A 17,203-nucleotide genomic window follows, 5' to 3' on the forward strand; every position below is an offset into this window, starting at 1 on the left:
CAAGATCAGTTATCCTTGAAATTAGGATATAATGTACTATAACCTCAAATGGATTGTCTAAGTCTATGAACTAGTTATAAACAAATTATTTTCTTGCAAAGAACCTATGACTTGAATTTTTTGTACAACTCTTAACACACTCAAATCATGTATAATACAAGAGATGTTAGATCAAAATGCTCATAAGATATAATGCATGAAATAAGGATAAATAAAAGTGAAATTGAAATAAAGTTAAATTTATTACATCATGTCATACTTTTAAGGACTTCATTCTAACAGTTTGGTGGTGCTATTTTTAGTGAGAAAGGGCTCAAAACAAGGTAAGGTCCCATTTATGTAACCTAGTAAATCATAGCTGATGAGGAGCAAATGGAATTTGACTTTCCATGAACTATAATTTGAGAATGTGAGTTTTAATAGTGTTTGAGTGATTACATTTATGGATATAAGGTTGGATTAATTATTTTGGTTGCTTATAGAAGGAACGATAATGGATGTTTGAATTATGCTTTTTGCACTTTCAAAGGCCATAGGTGTTGAGAGGATTGTATTTTCGTTGGAGAATACATTTTAATACCATATAACATAATTGTGAAACCAATGTTTGGTTAATCTCGGTTTTGATGATAACAAAATAAGGTTTTGAACTAATGATTATATTTCAAGTGTGATTAGGCAAGATGATTTCCAAAATGACAATTACAAAGACAAATCAAGCCAAAGAGAAATCATTAAGAAGAAGAAGACCTCAAAGAGAAGTGTTTTTCAAGACCTAAGCTTCATAAGATCTATTTGTATGGTTGTTGGTGCACTAGGATTTTCATGCGTTACATTATTTACTTATGCACCAAAATCATCCAAGAGTTATTTTGTTTTAAATATTTTAAAATTTGACGATTTCATGTTTTCAACTAAAACCTTGTGTCAAATGTTTTCCAAACTTGTTTAAAAGGTTTTAAGTTGAAAAAATTAGTTGTTGAACCGGATGAGGAACCAGTTGACCTCCACCTTAACTGGTCAAGAGGTGCAAAAAAACTTTCTCTCTCTTTTGGAACGGTTGTTCAACCGATCAAGGTTATACCTCAATCGGTCGACCCCCACCTCAACCGGTCGAGGTCCGGTCAAGGGGCAGTCAAGGTCCAACGGTCACCTGCCAAACATTAAATGTTAACGGCTAGTCAACGGGTCGACCCCCAACTTGACTGGTCGAACCCCTAATGGCTAGTTTGGTTTTTTTCCTCTATAAAAATGCTTCAATCTTCATTGTTTCATGAGTTTAATCTTCCTAAACATTTTTTGAATATATTTGAGCATTGGGAGAGTGTTTTGAGTGCACCATTGTTCTAAAACTTGCATATTATTAGTGCACCATTCAATCCTAGTTTACTTGTATCATTTGAGCTAAAGTTTTGTACTAGAAGTTTGTGAAATTATTTGTATATCTTTGAGAAGAAGAATCTAAGTGTGAGGTATCACTTAGGGATTATCAAGTGTGGAGTATCACTTGAGGGGTTGTTCAAGAGTGGAGTATCTCTTCAGAAGTGTAAAGGGTGCTTGGAGCTAAAAGTCCAAGAAGGTGGATTGGAACCATAATCCAATTGTATTGCTTGAAGGCTTGGTTTGGAAGCCTTGAATTAGTGGAACTTCAAACTTGGAATTGAAGGTAGAGGAAAGTGGATGTAGGTCGGGTTGCGTCAAACCACTATAAAAATCTTGTGTTTGCATTCTCTCTTCCCTACTTCTTTACTTTATATGCAATTGTCTTTACATTATTTTATTATATATTTGTCTTTTTACATTCACATAGTTTAAATTTATAAAAAAAGACCATTATCCTATTCACTCCCCTTTAGGGTGATTATCATATGTTTGGATTAGCTTAATTTTTCTAATAATAATGACAATCGACAAGGGAATGAAAAATAGAATGGTAGTATGTTCTTTTTCAATTTAGTAAACAAGTATCTACATACATACATGAAGAGGTGTTACAAGAGAGTTAAAAGCCCTTAAATGCTAATTATGGTAGCTACAAAGCAATGACTCAGACGATATGGAAAGCATAAGACAAATTGGTGTCCTGATTGTGATAGTGATACAATGTCATAATTATAACTAATTCCTTAATTTTAACTAATACATCATCAACACTTTATTATAAACACTTTTAAAAAGAAGCACTTATTGTTCAAGTATAAACTAAAACGGAAAATGTTTTGATAAAAATGATTTTTTTTTGTTCAAGAATCACTCAAAGTATAATTCCTTAAATATTTAAAGATGATTTTAAAAAATTTACAAATATCTTATATATATATATATATATATATATAAGATATTATAATTGTATATTTAAATGACTAAAAAAAGGGTCGGAGATGCAAATCAAGCATCTCTGAGCTGCTACTCATGAGTAGGAGAGTACGTGTATCCTCCCAAGATCGAATCCACTTTGTTTCTTTATTCATAGTGCAACTGTGCACAGTATTATATTCTATACTTTAGTAAAAAAAAAAAAAAAAAATTATGGTAATGATTCTAATGAAGAAAGACATAATAATGAGAAAGAGAGAGCCGTAAAACCCAACTTTAGGATGACAAGTGGGTGGAGTTGAGTTTGAGGTCATCGTCAATATGATGCCACGTGCAAGGAACACATTCCAAAAATAATTGAAAGCCAACCACAGATCCAAAGCAACTCAAGGGATTTTTTTTATTTTAACCAACAATGCAGTAGATTACATAGCATTAATTTAGTCCTGAGTTGTGTATATGAGTGGAGAAAATAATATAGGGGAGAAGACGAGGGTTGAAGTTGATTTTTTTTGTTTTTCTATTTTTTTTTTTATATATTCATAAGCAATATCTTTAATTACATATCTTAATAAGGAAATTATTTGAAATTAATTGAGTATTAGTAAACTAATTTAATAATTTAATTTAAATTATTCAATAAATTAAATATATTTGATAAAATAACTTAACGATATATCAAATAAAAAATAACTTTTAAGTAATAAACATAAATAATTAACTTATCTTTATTTTACATTTTTATCTTAATTTATTTTAATTATCTTCATTTTTTTTTGTTACTTCATAATCTCCATTATTATTTAATCTTCTTTACCTTAATTATAATTTATAGATATGTTAATTTGATAATGTAGAATAAATTTTAAATTAATTTTATTAAAATAATCTTAACGCTTAGAATAAAAATTAAATAATGAGTTTTAAGTCAACAAATAATAAGGATGATGAATGCCCATGGGCTCTCAATAAATTCCAAAATCACATAACCTCCCAAATGATGCACCCCCACCCTCATAAATAAGCTCAAAATTTCCTTTTATGCTTATAGGACAGTTATTATTATTATTTTAATAATCTAGACAATACTTTCATATATATTTTTTTTTTCAAAAATAAAAAGTCTTTAAGCAACACACCTAATTATTAAATTTTGATTTTTTTTTAATTTATAAGACTTATATTTCATGAATACTAGGAAAATGAATTAATTTATAAATATTTTATATATGATTACTAGATGTAATTACTTGTTTTATAATTTAAAAAATAGCATGTCTTATATATTTATATATCTAGCAATGTAAGCTAATCAGAATATGACAGCTAACCGATTGGAAAGATTAAAGAGATTGACGGATGTAGTAGAATGCTCCTCCAGAAATTTTAAATGAGACACCTATGGAGTCAAAGTGTCGGTCAGACACTTGGACTGTCGGTGAGCGACTTCTCATCTCCTCGTCAATCGCTCGTCAATTACTCGCCAATAACGTGTTTCACCAATTCTCTTTGTCACTGTTATAGGATTATTTTTATTCCAAAAACCAATTATTTCTTTAGTCTCACCGCGGGAATTAATCGAAAAACTTTACAAAATACTCTCTATTAAGAATGAATTAATCCACAATCAATAACATTGAATAAAATTTTATAGGTAAAATTCTCTAACCAATAAACTAAAAAGAAATAAAAATAATTTATTAATATAAAAATTAGAAAAATTTACTTTTAAGAGAGAAACATTTTTAATTTATACAAAAAGAAAAATACATTTTTTTAATATTTAATTAAAAATGATTTCTTTGACATTGAATTCATCTATTACATAAAAAATATCTTAAATAAGGGGTGGCAATTTATTACTTATTTTAGGCTTATGGAAAGGGATAAGCTCTAATTATAGTAACCCTTTATGGAAAGAAAAAGTCTTCAAATTCAACCCTCCCAATCTCCTCGTTTTGACCATCTTTCTATCATTAATTACACAATAATTACCACTAACAAAAATGGCACCCAACCCATTCAAGTGATCGAGCTAATAAAATTCTTTGATTTATTTCTAAACAAAGTTATGATTTCATCTTCCAAATGTCTTCTTCTTTGGGCCATTGGCGCCTTTTCAATTTACTTCATCTTTGTGAAGGAACCAGAGTTATAATATAAATATGTACTTTTGATTCATTTTTTAACAATTTTCCTTCAATCCCAGTTCTTTCCCTTTGGATTTGAGGAAGAAAATAAGAAAAATTCTTACCCATCCTGCATTATTTTATGTATTTGTTTGTGTAAAGTGAAAGTGGATTGGTTGTCCCTCTCCCTTTGAAGCAATCCGAGTGTAGAATCTATGAAGGTGATGATGGGACTTTTCCACCATTGTAGGGCTCAGTTGGGGAGATCAAGGACCCCTTGAGCATTGGGATCTCCGTTTTTTGTGGCTATGTGTTCAGCCTCATTTAGTCAGTTCTTGTTAATAAATATTGTCGCCTGGGTTAGTGATGTTTTTTTTTTTATTCTAATCACCTGGTTGGCTGTTGTTTCTTCTCATCTTCGTGAGTCTCAACTTTCTACTAACTCGGTCAACACCTGAACTCTTTTTCTAGATCGTTCGCCACTAAAGAATGGAGTGTCCATTTCCAGTCAACAAGCCTGTACTGTGTTTGCTCAGGTAGTCCAATTTGGTTTATTTATTTATTTTATGATGTTGTTAACAAATCTATGAGCTGAAATCCATTAAACGGTAAGTTTTGGGAAGTTAAAAAAATGATGGTTGTGCTTGTCTAGATTTTTTGACTAATACCCACATGTTGTTGTTAGGGTTTTACAGTAGCGGACAGATACCTTTCCTCATAATGGTGCTTTCCCATGTTGAATGTCTCGTGGGGAGCCTTTGAGAGAGTGCAAAGAACCTCCCACCCACTCTCCTTTTCCCTGCCTTTTTCCTTGCTGCATTTGGGGTTCAATGGAGAGCTGAAACTCTGATTGTGGTGATCTAGTTTTTTTGCGGTTGCTTCTCAAATGGGAGTTCATTTCTTGATTTTGTGATCTGGGTTGTGAAGATTTGTTGAGAATATTCGAGTTTTTGAGGTTTTGCGTGGTGGGTTGGGGATACTTTTGGTTAGTTCTTGTGCGTTTGATACTAGTTCACCATAAGAGGAAATGGCTCCAAGATTGGATTTTTCGGATTTGTGGGGAAAGGATACAAGGAAGGGCACGCCGGTGGTAGTGACAATGGAGAACCCCAACTACTCAGTTGTAGAAATCGATGGCCCAGACTCTGCATTCCGGCCGGTCGAAAAGAGCAGGGGCAAGAATGCCAAGCAGGTTACATGGGTCTTGCTTCTAAAGGCTCATCGTGCCGTGGGTTGTGTTGCTTGGCTTGCTACAGTTCTCTGGGCATTGCTGGGAACCATTAAGAAGAGGTTGATTTTTAGGCAAGGAGTAGCTATGGAGAGTGAGAAGACGGGGAAGGGAAAACTGCTGTTTAGAATCATCAAAGTCTTCTTAGTCACTTCCTTGGCAATTCTTTCTTTTGAGGTGGTTGCTTATTTGAAGGGGTGGCATTATTTCCGGAATCCTAATTTACACATTCCTCGGACCTCAGATTTCCAGGGCTTGCTCCACATGGTTTATGTTGCTTGGTTGACTCTTCGGGCTGATTACATTGCCCCCCTAATTCAAGCTCTCTCTAAATTCTGTGTTGCTCTCTTCCTAATCCAGTCTGCGGATCGAATGGTGCTCTGCTTAGGTTGTTTATGGATCAAATACAAGAAGATTAAACCAAGGATTGATGGGGATCCATTCAAATTGGAAGATGTTGAGGGATCTGGCTATGAGTACCCCATGGTTCTTGTTCAAATCCCAATGTGTAATGAGAGGGAGGTAACAAACTGAACTTTACCTTTCGTCATTTTTTTTCCCCTTTCCCCCTTTCTTTCATAGATTCGGGCACATGGCTCCTACCGTTGTCAGGCTCTGCATTTTGGAATTATTTGGTGCTAGGAATAATTTAGAATTGAATTGGAAAAGAGAAGTACCATTCAACAGAGCTTTGAGAATTAATCTGGAAAATAAAAATTCAAGGATGACTTTCTCAGTGGATTGGAGAAAGATGCATGCTAGAAAAGGAGAAAAATACGTCAAAAGATTTAGTATTTTGTGAGTGATGTAGGAAGCATTGCAGTATTCATAATATAAGTGCATTGCTCAGTTATTATCAAATTTTAGATAGCAAGGTAGATTACGTAATTTCATAGAAAATTTGAAGAAATAAGTCAAGATTTTCAGATCTGTCAATTTAGCACACCATTGAAAATAAAGCCCCCAATTCAAATACAGCGTAATATGGACGTCACAATTTTTTAGATACTTATATGTCAATTGTTGTTGGTTTTTTTCAACCCTGATAAGGTTTGCTGCAATGGTTTCATGCAGGTGTATGAGCAGTCCATCTCTGCTGTCTGCCAAATTGATTGGCCAAAAGATCGCTTGCTGATCCAAGTTCTTGATGACTCTGATGATGAGAGCATTCAGTGTCTAATTAAAGCAGAAGTCTATAACTGGAGTCAGCAGGGTATCAACATAGTCTATCGGCATCGTTTGGTTAGAACCGGTTACAAAGCCGGGAATCTGAAGTCTGCCATGAGCTGTGACTATGTGAAGAATTATGAGTTTGTTGCGATTTTTGATGCAGATTTCCAGCCAAACCCAGATTTCCTTAAGCAGACGGTTCCACACTTTCAGGTGAACAAGAATAAACAGCTTATTTTAATAAAGTCCCAAAGTGGGAGAAGATCCAGAAATTTACTTTATTTCCCTCTTGGATCCTGTATTGCAGGGCAATCCAGACTTGGGGTTGGTTCAAGCTAGATGGGCTTTTGTTAACAAGGATGAGAACTTGTTGACTCGGCTTCAAAACATTAATTTGTGTTTCCATTTTGAAGTGGAACAGCAGGTTAATGGGGTATTCCTAAATTTTTTTGGCTTTAATGGAACTGCTGGTGTTTGGAGAATCAAGGCTTTGGAGGATTCTGGAGGTTGGCTTGAAAGGACTACTGTAGAGGATATGGACATCGCTGTTCGAGCCCATCTGAATGGTTGGAAATTCATATTCCTCAATGATGTTAAGGTAATCTTTCCTAGGCAGTTGGTTGACGCAAGATGAAAACTATTCACTCAATTTCTTGTTTTGTATTTGAAATGATTCTTTGTTTTCCAGATAAGGTCACTTTAGTAGTAATCTACTCCATGCTTTTCTGTTTTATCGAATTAGTGAATTTGTTGATGAATTTCATTTCCATTTGTTTAGAAAAGTCCCATTGTTTTTGTTCTTATGTGTTTTTTACCCTACTGTGCATGGAAATGAATTTCAGGTCCTCTGTGAAGTTCCTGAATCTTATGAAGCTTACAGGAAGCAGCAACATCGATGGCATTCTGGGCCTATGCAACTTTTCCGATTGTGTCTCCCAGCTGTCATAACTTCTAAGGTACATTAAAAAATCACCATCCTTTTAATCAAGTTGTGTATTTCTAATGCTGCTTTGTATTGCCAAACTGTTGCAGATATCAATATGGAAGAAAGCCAACATGCTACTACTGTTCTTCCTATTGAGAAAACTTATCCTTCCCTTCTATTCTTTTACATTGTTTTGCATAATTCTCCCTTTAACCATGTTTGTTCCTGAAGCAGAACTTCCTGTGTGGGTCATCTGTTATGTGCCTGTTTTTATGTCATTCCTCAACATTCTCCCTGCCCCAAAATCCTTCCCTTTCATTGTTCCCTACCTCCTCTTTGAAAACACCATGTCAGTGACCAAATTCAATGCGATGGTCTCTGGACTGTTCCAGTTGGGTAGCTCATATGAGTGGATTGTCACTAAGAAGGCCGGCCGAGCATCAGAATCTGACTTATTAGCTGCTGCAGAGAGGGACTCAAAGACAGTGAACCAACCCCTGATTCACAGAGGAGCTTCTGAGAGTGAACTCTCTGAGCTGAACCGTTTGAAGGAGCAGAAAGAATCAACTCCTCCAGCCGTTAAAAAAATCAACAAGATATATAGGAAAGAGCTCACACTGGCCTTCCTCCTACTCACTGCCTCTGTGAGGAGCCTATTAGCATCCCAGGGAGTCCATTTCTACTTCCTGCTCTTTCAAGGGGTGACCTTTCTTCTTGTGGGTCTTGACTTAATTGGAGAGCAGATGAGTCAGTGATGCATTGAATTGGAAGCAAAGGAAGAGGACACCAGACATACCCACCTGTTTAAACTCTGCTGAAGTGAATGATTGCAGCAAAAGATTGTGGTGGTGGTGCAGTTGAGGAAGTCACAATCCTTTTATCCTTGGCCAATGGCAGCAAAGGGGTGCCTGAGTTTAGTTCAATAAATTTACATTTTTTTTTCCCTTTAAATATCTTATTTGAAGTGTCCAATAGGATTTTCTCTATTTATTGATCATTCTCCATACCAGATAGCATTTTTTTTTTAAGCACATAGGATTTCTCATTGTAATCTACCTCAGGTCTTGAATGCAGTTGGTTGTTATATAGTTAGAATCAGCCTCAGAGTCTTCATTTACTTCCTTTTTTTTTTTGTTTTACCTTTTATAGATGGCTTCCTCTTCTTGCTTGGTGTGATTTGGTATTAGACTCAAGGCCATATTGTATTACTCCAATCCCAAAGTTTGAATGAGGCCCAAATGTGAGCTTGCTTTCTGGTTTTTCAGATTCCAAAAAAGGCCTAGATGTGAACATGTATAATGCCTCGTCTTTACATTTGCAATTGTTTTTTTTTTTTCCTTTCATCCAATGCAACAAATAACCTGTGTTGCCCATTATTTCTTGTGCAAATTTACTTGGTGTTTGGAAGAAAAGAAAGTGTCGGCAGGCAGAACGAAGGAAAGAGGAAGAAGACAAGAGAGCAATGGAGTGGAATGTGGAATGGAGTGAGGCCTGGATCTCATTGTTCCAATTAGAAATCTGTTGGAGATAATTGAGGGGCCATAAAATCAATTGTGGGTCACAGTACTTTCATTTGTTATTGTGTGGTCAGTGGAGAGTAGATGGATTTAGGGTTTGGGCCTTTGCCCTTTCTCTGTTTTGAATGGGTCCACTGCATTAAAAATTTGTCATGGTTAAGGGTATGAAGAAAATTTTGGTATGAATACGATCTTGACAAGCCACCAGCAGTATCACATGGACATCTTTCTCACAGTCCCTTAAAGATAATGCCAAAGCTGTACAGGACCCCAATTAATTTAAGGGCTCATGCAAGGGTGCCCTATTAGCCTAGCAGCAATGGATGCACCTAATAAGAACATGATAAGAATGGTGGTGAATCGTAATTGTAGAAAAGAGGAATCAAAATCCTAATGAGAGTATAAATTAAGCACGTTGAGTCAATTTGAAAACACTTCCAAATTTGTTTCTAAGAAAAATGTCATTTTCTAAAATTTGATTTTTAGAAAATTCTATTATGAGTTTTCCTTAAGGTTATGATTGGTTATCCGAAAGTTTAAAAGAAAATGTAAAGGAAAGAAAAGTTAAAGAAAAGAATACGTGAAAAAAAAAATAAAAAAATAGATTTAAAAGTAATAAATTATTTTTATATATTACTTCGACCACTTTTCACATTTTTTTAACCCTTCTATATTTAAAAAATGTGTAAACTTTTCACTAATTTCAATTTTATTTACTTTCTTTCACATTTTAATAATACATCCAAAGTATGAGAAAAATAGTTTCCTTTTTTTTTTAGTATTTTTTTTCTTTCTTTAGCACTTTTCGGGAACCAAACATAACCTAAGGCTATGTTTGGTTTTCCAAAAAATTGAGAGAGAAAAAAATAGAGAGAATAAGTAGAAGAAAAGAAAAAGTGAGAAAAATTTTAAAAAAAATTAAAATTTAAAAATGTCATAAAATATTAATTTATTGGACAAAAACATCATAAAAGTTTAATATTACTATCAATACTATTTAAATAAACATTATTTACTTTCATTTTTAAAAATAAAAAATTAACAGATATCCATTATTTTTAATTTTATTTAAAAAAATTATCATAATTTAAATTTTCATTCTTAATTTATTCAATAACATAAATTAAAATAATTTCAGCATGAAAATTTAAATATTATTATTAAAACTATTTAGATAAACATTATTTTCTTTCACTTCTTAAAAATTTAAAAATAATAATATCCATGGAAGTTTCTTTCTCAAGTTGATGAAGCTCTAGGCAAAGTAAATCCAAATTTTATGGATTGGGAGTGGCAAGATTAGTTGTTCATTTCTTGGCTTCTTGCTTCCATGTTAGATGGTCCTTAATCACATGGTCAATTGTGATTCTTCGGCTCAAATATAGAGTAGAGAAATAAAATATGACATTATTTTCATCAAAGATGAATATTTATATACAAATACAATTGAGTTCTATTATAATTCAAATTGTATCTCATACTCTAATTCAAACTAATAGTAAACTTCTACTCTAATTCAAACTCTATATTCTATTTTAGTAGACTTCTACACTGATTCAAACTTTATATTTTACCTTAATTCAAACTAATAATAAATAGATAAATACTAATATTAAGGATAAATATCTAAATTATTTATTTTATCTATTACAATGGAGGTATATTTTGCCACCCAAATATGTATGTGACCTAATTTAAGATATAATTATGGTACAATAAGAAGAGCTCTTTGTCTGTCAGTGATTACTTGATCAAAATTAGAGGTTTAGTTGATTTTTTTTCCTTTAGTTGGTAATAGTCTTTTTGCAAAAGACCATATAGATGTAATCTTTGAAGGTTTACCCTTTAAATATGAGACATTTATTATCTCTGTCAACTCTTGAATTGAACCATATTCCATAGATGATATTAAAGCCCTTCTTTTAGCTCAAGAAATTCATATTGCACAAAATCTAAAATATTTGGATTTGTTGGTTCTAGCATGGAAAACATAGCTACTTTGGAAACTATGGTGACAACAAGAATTTCTATCTGGGTTCAACAAGATTTAATGGTTTTTCTGGTTAAGGTAAGTCTTGAGTTTCAATAGCTAAGGAAACTTTCAAAATTGTAGGGGCTTTAATAGTAGTGGTTGAGGTCATTTTGGTGGCTGTAGAAAAAGGTTTTTAGGATGGAAACAAACCTCAATGTTAACTATGTGGCAAGATTGACTATATAATTCAATACTACTATCATTTTGGCTGGTCTTTTGCAAGGCCTTCCTAACTTAAAGGACAATTTCAAGGCAATTCTCCTTTTAAGGTAATCTCACTCATTTTTGGTACAATCTTAGACAAGATTCTTCTTAGTTTTCTCAATTATCTATTATGCCAGCTATACCAGAAATTGCATGCGATACCAATGAGTATCCAAACTCGAGAGATATAAACCACATTACTACAAATCCCAACCTTTTGATGATCCTAACTCAATTCTTTGGTAAGATTAGGTTCACATGAGAAATATTAAAGGCTTACTTATAAAACATATTAGTCTTTGGGAGTCTGCATGCAATAGAGAGTACATCATTGGTTTGTGAAATTGATTAAATTAGATTTAGTCAGTATTCATCCAAATGTAATTTTATAGGGTATTAGAGTGCAATTGACTTACTCTAATAAAGTATTGAGTCAACTTCAGAATTTGATTTTAAAGGAATTAGTATTTTCTTATGAGCCATGATGGTCTATAATTAACACTTAAAATTGGTGTTTTTTCATATATAAAAATAGGTTTTTGAATAACATTTGAGTGCAAGTAATTATCTTTTAACTTAAATATATGCTAAGTTCTTATTAGAGGACTGATGTTTAAATCTAGTAAATAATACAACAAAAAAAATGAGAAAATGTGCATAAAGATGAATGCATAGCAACCCGAAGATTTAAGAATGATGGAAACAAGGTTGAGAAGCCTGAATTCATAAGAAAAGATGAAGAAAGCAAGGAAAAAAAGGCATTTGATACATCAAGTTGCATTATCATAATTTTCAATAGAACAATCCAACAAAAGAACTCAACATCCATGATATACAGAAGGTTTAACCCCTTATTCAAACCTATTTTGATACATCATCTACTACAAGAGTCAATGTTGGATTAAGTATAAAAAGTTTGGGCTTTTATTGATTTTCAATTCAATATGAGCACTACATGGTATCATTTTTTTTTTATATATGATTGTAAATAGAGCTTCTTGATGCCTTTTATTGAATGTAAATTAACACACCCTTTGCATCTAGCTAAAGGTTTAGAAAGTTTGGGCTATTATTGAAATGAAATTCTATAAGTCTCGATACAAAGGAATACATTTCGATGCCACACTTAGAGGCATTCCAAAGATTGAGAAGGTTTGGGCACTTATTGATAGGAAAAACTTAGATATCTATATTTCCCAAGCCCATATCGGGTTAGGAACATGTTTGACTATCCTAGGCGTTTCTAAATCCTATGCATAATGGAAAAATTGCATATTCAAATTTAAAATGGATTCAAAAAGTGCTAATGAAAAACATACCTTAAATTCAGATGTTCCCAAACCGAATCCATGCGGTGTAGAGAACAAAGTCACAAAAGTCTCGTATACCCGGAGTCTTCCACCCAATGACTCGAACCTTGATCTTGACACAATTCCAATGGGGATGGAAGAGAGTGAAGAAGCTATGACTCTCTTTCTTTGTGGAGGTGGAAGACAACTCTCAAGAAAAAGTTATAAAAACCCTAACCCCCAAGGGGATATTTATAGGGTTCCTCACTAGGCTTAAGTGACTGAAGTATACTAAGGATTTGAGTCACTTAATCTAACCTAATGTGGGTCATAATTGATTAATTAACTTAATAAGGCCTATTAATTAATCAATTAGCTCAATTTCGAGACTTTATTTACTTACCCTTGTGTAACCTTACTTAATTACCTAAATGCCCTTATGCGCAAAAGTGAACCTAGAATTAATCCAACCCTCATAACTCATGCTAATAAGGTATATAAGCTCATAATAGGGACCATTGTAGCCCATAGGAGTACTAGTTTCCTCAAAATTCAATTATAAATTTGATTCAATATCGCACTACAAAAAATCAACTAAACTTTAATATCTTATATAAATAACAATGAAACACTAAGTGCTTAGGTCCATGACCTGCTATCCATTGTGTTTAATCTCTCCATGAACTAGTGTCCGTAGTTTAACAAGGTGAAATTTATCAATCTTTCCAGACTACTTTTACTATTCTTTTATAGATCCTCCTATTGTGTGTTTCGCAAACATATCTTAGCTCTTAAAGAACTTATGTCAAGTTCCACTTAACGAACTACTATAGTCATAGTTTACATGAACACTCCTCCTTAGGATCACCCAATGGGACACTCTGTCTCAATTCTGTGAAATATTATGGTGTCTTTATTAAGAATACTTATTACTACCTGCTTCCATCAATAGTGACCCAATTCATAGGGAATATGTGATCAGTTTACGATCTCACCTATAGGTAAAAGCCAATATTAACTTTATCACAACCTCAATTTTTTCTCTGATAATTGAGAAACAACATAATGAAATAACTTGATGAAGTCATAACTACTTGATAATCTTATGTTATAACTCACTATAAGTCATTCCAATGTGTAACCATACACACTAGTGCACTCACTATGAGAAACTCATTATGATGGTCAAGACCAATTATTCCTCTAATTCGGAGGTAGTGCATTACAACCTCTAATGAATTGTCTAAGTTCATGAATTGGTTGTGAACAAATCGTCTACTTGCAAGTAACCCATGACTTAGGTCTTTCGTGCAACTCCTAATACACCCAAGTCATGTACAATACAAAAGATGCTATGCAAGAATGCTATAAAGTACAATATATGGAATAAGGATAAATAAAAGTGAAACTAGAATATCATTTAATAAATAATGAATTTCAAATCTATTTTATCATATCATATTTTTAAAGACTATCATAACAGGGTTATGACAATGGCTATTAGGTAGTCATGATCTCACCAAGCTACCATGTTGTATAAGTTGTCAACCTTGAGAGAATATTGAGGTAGTGATAAGGTCTATAGTAGCTTTGACCTACTAGGTGAGACCTTGGATGGTCATATATTTCTTATGGACTATAGGTCACTATTGATTAAGACAGATAGCAATAGATATTCTAAAGATAAGCACCATGATATCTCATAGGTTTAAGATAGTATATCCCCTAAGGTGATCCTAAGGAACGTGTAATCATATAATATGTGGCAGTAATAATTCCTTTCATGGAATTTGGGATATGCTTCTTGTGAGTTAGAGCATGTTAGTTGATCACATAATAAGAGGATCAAAGACTCAAACATTATAGAGGTAATCTTGAGAAGTTGATAATGTTAGCTCAAGGGTACCCTTAAGTAAAATTTTGATAATAACAAATCATGGTTAATTTTGCTAATGGTTTAAAATCAAGTTAAGTGACAAGTATATTATAAAATTGTGTTTTCTCTCACTAACTCAATCTCTTTACATTTGTTCCTTATTTTGTTTAAAATTGTTGTGTTTGAAAAAGTTTTTCAATAACCCAATTTACCCTCCCCCCCCCCTTTTGGGTGTTTTTTTTTAATTAGATTAGCCTTATTTTCTCAGATAACTTCTACCTCATTAGGTTGTAGACATCAATTCATGAGAGCTTATATGCAACGTAAAACAGGAACCTAAGAAATTAATTAAATTGGATTTAATCAATTTATTTGTTAATATGATTTTATAGGATAGTAGAGTGCAGTTGACTTTTTATAGTGGAATGTTGAGTTAACTTTAAAATTAGATTATGAGAGAGCCAACATTTTCCTATGGGTCTAGTAGTCTTCACTCAAACTTACACTCCCTAGTGGTATGTTATTTTTAAGGATTAAAGGGTTTTTATTCATATACATGCATAAGGGTGTTTAGTGAAAATATACGGTTGCATAGGAGAGTATGAATGGTCTTTTTAGATTGGGATAATTAATTAATTGGAGTCTAACAAGATTAATTAATTAATTGGGACCTAATAAGTTATATTAAATAACCTAAGAGTTTAAGTCACTTAAGTCCATAAAGAAGTCTAATATAAACCTCTTAAGGGTTTTAATGCTATCACATTTTATGCTCTTCCATCATCTAGAAACACAACCCTAGCCTTCATTCTTATAGAGAGAAGTTCACCCTTCTCTAGTGCCAACTTTCAGGAGAGAGTCATTAGTGGAAGATCTTTGGTTTTCGAGATCTACTTCACCAATTGGAATTAATCTAAAGACATTCATAATAAGGTATTGTTTTTAAACCCCTAGATCTAAGTTTTTTCATATGAAAGCTTTGGTTGGGCTTAAATCTAGATCCCTAGGAAGATTAAATCCATACACCCTCTTGATCAAGGGCTTGAACGGAATTTAGCTAAGGTATTCCAACAGGAATTGAAAGGAATTATTGCATTAAGATTTCCGAAGTTTAACTTGACCAATTGATGAAATATGGAGAGAAGTGGGGTAAATGGTGGATACTATGGGAAGGATTCCTTTTTTTCTTTGGCCAATAGATCCCTAATTCGTACTCTTATGATAAGTTTAATGGCATGTTTAAAAAATAACAATTTAGTAATAATTCATTAAAAAAAAAAATTATTTGTGTCTAGGGCTACGGTATGGTGATTAAAAATTGATTTAAAAGTTTAATATTTGTGTGGAGGCTTTTCACTTATGGTTTGGTGTTTAAAAATCAGATTATAGTGGTTGAAGAGGGCATCAACCTATGAAAGAGAGGGTGGAAAGGTCGAATTTGTAGGAGGAAAGTGAAAAAGGAGGTGGAAGTTGTAGGAGGAAATTCATGAATTAAAAAGTGAAAAAAAAAAAAAAAAAAGGGAAAGAACAAAAATTGTAGAAATGATAAATTAAAATGGTTTTCGTATACTAGAAGTGAGCTCTACCTCACAATGTATTTTCAAAGTCTATTGAAGCATATTAGTTGTATGATCTTGGTTCCCAACTAAAGGAATGTTGTTTGGTTGTAGGTAGAAACACTTGAGCCTTTAATGAAAGTAATTGTAACATGGGTTCAAGGATAATGTGAAAATTAAATCGGTTTCTACTTGCTCATATCGGAAGTTGGAACTATCATATCATATTGGTGTACTTGTTGATGCTTAGGAGAATGCTATGTAGCATTTTGACAAGTATATATAGGAGTTTGGGAGAAAGTCCTAGGACTTCTACATCTTTACACTTTTGGAACTTCTGACATTTGTGAATTGTAGTTTATCATTTTCCCCTCCATTTCCATTATCATTTTCTCTCATTTTCTTAGCTGCTAAGCATGAGAGTTAACGACCAAATTCTCTAGTATAAGCCCCTAAATCATCCTTTATTCCGAAAGAAAGTGCATCAAAAGTAAGATCCCAATCGAAGAAGGCATCTACAAAGAAGGCATCTACATGGTGTAACTTATGTCCCTATTCTTGATTAGATAAATTCTCTGCTAATCCTTCATAAAAAGCCAGATTTGATGCTCAATTTAGCTCAATGAATGCTTACAAACTACATTTGATTCATGGGAAATTTGACAAAAAATGTGAAAGCTCTTTGAAATGGTTCTTGAGATTAATAAGTACTTGAATTTATGAGATTATGAATTCAAAAGAATGCAATCATTTGTTGGCTAGAAGAGATCCTATTAACAAAGGAAATTGGATCTAAGATGTACAAATCACTCCAGATAATTCTCATTATTTGAAATTTCTCATTGTATAATATAATCATACAGCATCATCCAGTATTTTCATTGGTAAAACCAGACCCATTTCAAGTTTTCTTGGCTTGTAAATTGTGTTGTATTAGTTTGTAGGCAAGTGGAAAGGTTGA

The 17,203-nt window shown here is 32.9% G+C and overlaps 1 protein-coding gene across 2 annotated transcripts; it reads left to right on the forward strand.

The window, feature by feature from the left end:
* The first annotated feature begins 4,340 nt into the window (after positions 1 to 4,340).
* Positions 4,341 to 8,866, forward strand: LOC100245256 (probable xyloglucan glycosyltransferase 5-like). 2 transcript variants are annotated; one of them, XM_010650535.3, is made up of 7 exons: positions 4,341 to 4,804; positions 4,917 to 4,981; positions 5,131 to 6,195; positions 6,748 to 7,056; positions 7,151 to 7,441; positions 7,686 to 7,799; positions 7,876 to 8,866. In XM_010650535.3, exons 3-7 carry the CDS (start codon positions 5,473 to 5,475, stop codon positions 8,521 to 8,523), a joined length of 2,085 nt encoding a protein of 694 aa, XP_010648837.1. In that variant the 5' UTR covers positions 4,341 to 4,804; positions 4,917 to 4,981; positions 5,131 to 5,472; the 3' UTR covers positions 8,524 to 8,866. The 2 variants fall into 2 exon arrangements, with proteins under 2 accessions (XP_010648837.1, XP_002271933.1); XM_002271897.4 differs by having other exon boundaries at positions 5,141 to 6,195.
* The last annotated feature ends 8,337 nt before the right edge of the window (positions 8,867 to 17,203 follow it).

This window comes from Vitis vinifera, chromosome 4 (genome assembly GCF_030704535.1).
Source record: "Vitis vinifera cultivar Pinot Noir 40024 chromosome 4, ASM3070453v1".
NCBI lineage: Eukaryota > Viridiplantae > Streptophyta > Magnoliopsida > Vitales > Vitaceae > Vitis > Vitis vinifera.

Excerpts from the sequence above, each read along its gene's own strand:
- LOC100245256 (XM_010650535.3), top strand. The coding sequence starts at position 5,473 with ATGGCTCCAAGATTGGATTTTTCGGATTTGTGGGGAAAGGATACAAGG. Across the intron at positions 6,196-6,747 it reads CAATGTGTAATGAGAGGGAG|GTGTATGAGCAGTCCATCTC; the intron begins GTAACAAACTGA and ends GGTTTCATGCAG. Across the intron at positions 7,800-7,875 it reads CAGCTGTCATAACTTCTAAG|ATATCAATATGGAAGAAAGC; the intron begins GTACATTAAAAA and ends AAACTGTTGCAG.